The 6,444-nt window shown below is 41.1% G+C and overlaps 1 protein-coding gene across 1 annotated transcript in view; it reads right to left on the minus strand.

The window, feature by feature from the left end:
- ccdc187 (coiled-coil domain containing 187) overlaps positions 1-5,977 on the minus strand; it is an 11,070-nt gene extending 5,093 nt beyond the window's left edge. The window contains exons 1-2 of the mRNA XM_010787917.1: positions 5,912-5,977; positions 4,708-4,842 (exon numbers count right to left, since the gene is read on the minus strand). Of these exons, the coding sequence (XP_010786219.1) occupies positions 4,708-4,842; positions 5,912-5,977 (201 nt within the window). The remainder of the gene's footprint in view (positions 1-4,707; positions 4,843-5,911) is intronic.
- Positions 5,978-6,444: the final 467 nt, after the last annotated feature.

Consider the following 6,444-nt stretch of genomic DNA (forward strand, 5'->3'; position numbering starts at 1 on the left):
ATAGGGACCTCGTCAACAGCCTTCTCTCTTATTTGAGCCAATGCCCTTCTCCTGAGTCCTTCTCTCCTCCATCACAGCGCTGTGCATATCCTTTTGCCGTGCATGCGGCCTGCGCTGTGTCGGTTGATGACTGTCCTCCTCCTCATTCACTTGTTCCTTCGCTGGTATATTCTCCTCTGTACTTCTCTCCGAATACCTCCGGTTTTTTTTTTTTTGAAGGGCCCACGTTTTTAACTCATTCAGCCTTCTTCTTTCTTTAGCTTGCGCAACGTAGCGGTAGTAAGGTCTAATTAGCACGCAGAATAAAATAAAATGTTTTCGTTTCTAAATCCTAAAAAGCAATAGCCTATTAGAACTAATTTAAACCACAGTTTCAATTATCTCAAGCTTATTTTCATTCGTTGTAGTATTTTGATAGTATGATTTATTTTGTAATTAATGTTATTCAATCAAGCCTCAAACTGATGGCACTTGTCCCTATAGCCTGTTTTAAATTGAAGTTGTCTGAGGTCCTTACCATCAGCTGCTCTTGCAGTAATAATAGTGTACCTTAATGTCCCAAATGTGCACAATGTAGTGACTGCTTTTCGTCTTTTTGTTTACTTAGTTGTGTTTCCTGTATTTTATATGTCTGTGTTATGTGTAAAGGTTAAAGGTGGGGTAGGTACGTTTGAGAAACCGGCTCGAGATACACTTTTGTTATATTCCATGGAATGCTCTTAACATCCGAATAGCAATGAATATCTGAAGTGCTTTGACAAAAAATCCTTAAAAAAATGTCATCTGTGGAAGGCTCTGTAAGGAAGTGGCATATTTTTTCCGGTTGTGTATTTTCAAATTCTAGCTCACAAAATAAAAAATCTTTTTTTTTTTTGATATGTCAGATTCCTCCACGTACCACTAGCGGGAGCTGGCGTACCACCAGTGGTACGCGTACCACAGGTTGAGAACCACTGATCTAGATAATAGCATTACAAAATGTCAACAAGCTTCACTCACAGAGAGGATTTACCGCTGGACGGCAAATAAAGAAATACTTGTATCTATGCTGTTTCCAACCAGCAGATGGCAGCATAACATAGAAAGTGTAAGAAGACAGCAAGGTGGCGTCGGTTTCCACAACTTACTTAAAGATAAATCATATTACAAAATCTATAGGACACTTTGAATGTAATCTAATATATGCCTCTCTTATTTCCACAATGCACAACAAAGTATCTTGCTTTAGATGCTGCTTGTCTGTTTAACATCACCATGTTCTGCCCTAAAGAGCTTGAGGTTCTATTTGATTTGATATACATGTATATATTATAAGCTTTCAAGTCACAACACAAAGAAAACATGAGCCAAATTCTTTACCCCGTTCAGAGGTGATTGGATTTACTGAGTTTACATCAAGCAGGAATGTAATTAATCTACATCCGGCATGTCTACAGAGCCGCTCACCAAATGCATGTTGGTTGACATTGTGCAACTTCTGAGGTGATCTGACATCTGAGCTCTGAGTAGCCACACCTATTACTTCAGGCAGAGCTGTAGCTGACTCTATGGAGACTAGTAGACAACATGAGACAAACACACTGTTAATCTCTTTTAGCATGAACTCTGGAGTGGAAAAACTCAAACAGAAGCAGGGTAACAACAGGACTGTTACACCTGAAGTAACAGCTTGTCACTGGGGAATGCTCACTCTGACCAAAGCTGATGTACTTGACTGCTCTCTGAAGGAGAACCACCCACCATGTCTCTGTTACTTTCCATTTAAAAGGCTAATAATGTTCTTCACAAATCAGCTAATTCTACTAGTGAATTCTATAAAACCTCTCTGTAGGCCGCATTTGCAACATCAATCATAACTAAAAGCCAACACAGCTCCTTTTGCTTTACAATCCGGGCTTGCGTTTCCACCACTTTGCCAGCATCAGCAGACAATAAGCAGCTTGCCATGGCAGGTGAGGCGTGGGGGCCCGCGGGGATCTGGCATTTAAAAAAGTGCACAGTCTGGTGCATTCTGTTCATTAATTAAAGACACAATCTACAGGGAGGCAAATATTTAATCAACAGCTCTGATCAGCCGCTCATTAAGGAAGGCTAACGGGAGAGTTCATAGTTCATCATTTAATCCTTACATCAATAGTCTTAAAAAGAAATTATAACATGCACACAGGAATAGATGTAGTCTCGTGCCATTTGTTGGATAACCTAGCATGACTTTTAACCCAGTGGGTGAAAGTGCCCTTTATTCCCAGTGTAGTGTTCTTCATGTTAGTTCCAACTTACCCAGAGTGTTCAAAGCCAAACCCCTTCAATAATGATGAATGAACCCCACGGCCTCTGACCTCACAGCCTCTAAACAAGGAGCTTTTATAAGCCCGTCCAAGGCAGCCTGCTCTAAAAAGGAAACTGCAGGCTAAAGGAAAATATTATGCTGGAGCGGCCTCGTGACGCAGACCACTCCACCGGGCCAGCTGGGGAGCTTCATGGCACAGTTGGTTTTTTCCCCAACAATGCCCTTTTTCTTACACAGCCCAAATCTGATGTTGAGAAATGCACATGGGGGTGTAAACATGCACAGACCGTAAGATGGTTTTGAGGGTCTGGGCATTGGAACAACAACAGAGAGGTGATTGATGGGAACCATCTGGTTGCCCAGTCGTGCTGGGGTTGCAACTTCAAGAACAACTGCTTCTGTATTTACAAAGATTTAGACAGACCTAGTGGGGTACCTCAATTTAGAACTAGGGTACATGAAAAACAAAAGGCTATCATCACTGCAAAATGTAGATCTTGTTTTTAAAATGTAACCATATTGTTAACGACTAAAATCAAGAGCTCTGTGAGGCTGTTTCTTTTTGGCTACATTTTAATATCAGCATGCCAACATGTCAATATTAACATGCTGATGTTCAGCAGGTATGGTCAGGATCTCATGTTAACCCAATACTATTTGCTCATTAGTATTGAGAACAAATAACAACTGTGGTGGATGAGAATATTTTACATGTATTAGGTCATAAACCGAAGTCTCAGACAAATTCCGTTTTTGACCTGATGATGGCACTAGATGGAAAATGATGGGATTACTAAAGTTAATAAGATTTAATAAGAGGGGAAATTATTGTCTGTGCCACATTTTTTGTAGATTTTCATTCCGGTTTAAAGCTGGTGGACAGAAGAATCTATCGAAGTGACACCACTAGCAGTGAAAAACTATCCTTTGAATCAGACTTAAAATGTGTATAACATTTAAAGGAGAAATTAAGTAGCATAGTCGATCTGTTTAATGGAAAGGATAAGCAAAAAAGCCCAAGTCACTTTCTTGATTAAAAACAGCGCATAGATAATGTGTTTACTTAACCTGCCTCATACTCAAACTGCACAGTTAAGGTTATACACATGTCAAGTGTGCTCATCCTGTGAGGCTTAATAAGCACATGAGTGTGCTCTGTATGAAGAGGTTGATGGGCAACGACTGAAATTCACCACCAGAGCAATAGCTGGAGATGGGTATCTGACAGGTTGTGTCTCTCTCTGTTTAACAGCTGACTTTGCTCATACATCAGAGGCGCCGGGCAGCACTCTGCAGCAAGAGCCATTTATTATGGATTCAGTCAGTCCTAAGAGAGAGCAGAGTGAACCATATCATACTCCCTAACCTGCTGGTAACAAGGAGATAATTAAATGATATACAAGTGTGTCCTGGTAGCCATAAAAGTCTATGAGTCCCTGTGCTGAATGAGCTGCAGTTTACGTATAGCGCTGGTGATGTTTTAAGTTTGTGCACAGAGCTCTTTAGTTTAAGTTGCATGGAAGCATTCATCTACTTTCAAAAGCAGCTTTATTTTCTGCACCACGTCCTACAGAATGCAACATTTACTGGGTCTGATAAACCTTTTGCATTTTCCATTAACACTCTAACCAGATACTTACTTCTTACATCAGAAATCTATTGTAACTGACAGGAAAGCAACTTTAAGCCCTAAGTTGGTGAGTGGTGGATACTCAAAGAAGCCTTTTAGGTGGAATATCCCTTTACGAAATACTCTTCTCCCTAACGTTCTGTTTTATCACTGCATTGGGCCAACTTGTCCATAAAGGAAAGTGTCTCGCTGTGCTCCGGTTGCTGACGGTAACCTGACACCCACAGGAAAGGATTTGTTCCTCTTTCAGTAACAAATCTGTTGAAATGTTTTGATGACACTTTTGCTTTCATATTATGTCTTTGTATTATCAGGAACAACTTTCGGTTCCAAGGTTACCTCAACCATTTTCAACCTTAATCAGTCATTCAAGGGGCATGACTACTTCTATGTTCCACAACATTCCCTTTATAGTTATGGTGAAAATAAAGATTCTAATTTCCATAATTAATATCATATAATTGACTGAAGTGAGGGTCCTTTCTATTGTGAGTTTCCCTCACATCAGCTTTCAAGCATCAGGTGAACTGAGTGCATGCTCGGACAAGTTCAAATGCCCATGACTTTCTCAGTATTTGCTCAATCTTGCTTGCCTTTTCATCCATAACTACTTACTGATTGTTTTCACTGCAAAAGAGGATCAAATCGATATTTTAAATTTGCAGTATTTTGCATTTGTTGTTTTAGCAGTCAGAAAAAAAAATGGCTAGATCTGTAATGTACTAATTAGAGAAATGTTAACTAGACGCAGACATAATAATACATTTCCCAACAGTCTTTTTCTCACCTCATCCTCATGCTCTCTCCTCCGGGCCTGCTCAGAACAGCGCTGGATCTCCTCCTGGATTAAACGGGCGTACTCAAAGTCTTCCTCCTCTCTAGCAGACAGTAAGGTAAGAACATTACTTTTTACACTTGTGACTCATGTTATAATTATATACCAACATGGTTTCTGACGGATGTTACACCAATTTAAATAAAAATAACATAATGCATGGTAAATCTTCATACAGTAGGGTTAAGTAAGTAAAAGTAAGTAAAACTTTATTTATATAGCACCCTTCTCAACACGGATGTACAAAGTACAGTACACAATTCACAGTACAAATATAAAATGGTTGGTCTTTAGCCTGGTTCGGGGCACCCTTAGGAGGCCTTGCTCAGAGGACCTCAGGGCCCGGGTTGTGATGTGAGGGTGGATCAGGTCATTAATGTAGGCTTGGGCTTGGCCATGGACAGCTCTATATGTGAAAACCAATACCTTGAATTGGGTTCTGACAGGGAGCCAGCAGGGCAGAAAGGATCGGAGTGATGTGGCATGTTTTTTTGGAATGAGTGAGTAATCTGGCTGCTGCATTTTGGACCTGTTGTAACCGGTTTATTGAAGTTTTGTTGAGGCAGGAGAACAGAGCATTACAGTAATCAAGCCGGGATGAAATAAAGGCATGAATAGCCATCTCAATTCCTGCGTTTGAGAGAACCCCCCTGAGCTTGGCAATGTTTCTGAGATGGAAAAAACAGGTACGGGTCAGGAGTTTGATGTGTTTGTCTAGTAGCATAGACTCATCGAAAGTTACACCAAGGTTTTTTATGTTTGCCCTTATGTTACCATTGAATAAACCCAGGTGGCTTGCTACCTTAGAGGCGATGCTATCAGCCGCTAAGATCAAGACTTCCGTTTTCGAAGCATTGAGCTGACATCCACTCCTCAATTGCAGACAGACATGTGATGAGGGCGTTTACATTTTCCATTTTGACGGGTTTGAAAGAGAAATATATCTGGATATCATCTGCATAACAGTGATACGAGACACCCTCAAATTGGCTAATTAAGCGGCACAAAGGGAGCATTTACAGGGCCAAAAGAAGGGGGGCTAAAACAGAATAGATAGGGGAGTGCTATGTGATGAGAACGGGCCCACCGCCACGGAGAAACTTCTCCCACTGAGGCACGAGGCAAACCACTGGAGGGCAGACCCTGAGATGCCTACCCACTCCCTGAGTCTATCTAGCATGATGGCGTGGTCCACTGTGTCAAACGCTGCACCAAGTGCCATGCAGGAGGTGAGGACTCAGTGCCGCAGTGTGAGATGTGTTACAGTGTGTTACAGTGTGAGATGTGTTACAGTGTGAGATGTGTTACAGTGTGAGATGTGTTACAGTGTGAGATGTGTTACATGTTACAGTGTGAGATGTGTTACAGTGTGAGATGTGTTACAGTGTGTTACAGTGTGAGATGTGTTACAGTGTGAGATGTGTTGCAGTGTGAGATGTGTTACAGTGTGAGATGTGTTACAGTGTGAGATGTGTTGCAGTGTGAGATGTGTTACAGTGTGTTACAGTGTGAGATGTGTTACAGTGTGAGATGTGTTACAGTGTGTTACAGTGTGAGATGTGTTACAGTGTGAGATGTGTTACAGTGTGAGATGTGTTACATGTTACAGTGTGAGATGTGTTACAGTGTGAGATGTGTTACATGTTACAGTGTGAGATGTGTTACAGTGTGAGATGTGTTGCAGTGTGA

This window comes from Notothenia coriiceps, unplaced genomic scaffold (assembly GCF_000735185.1).
Source record: "Notothenia coriiceps isolate Sejong01 unplaced genomic scaffold, NC01 NC01_scaffold00031463, whole genome shotgun sequence".
NCBI lineage: Eukaryota > Metazoa > Chordata > Actinopteri > Perciformes > Nototheniidae > Notothenia > Notothenia coriiceps.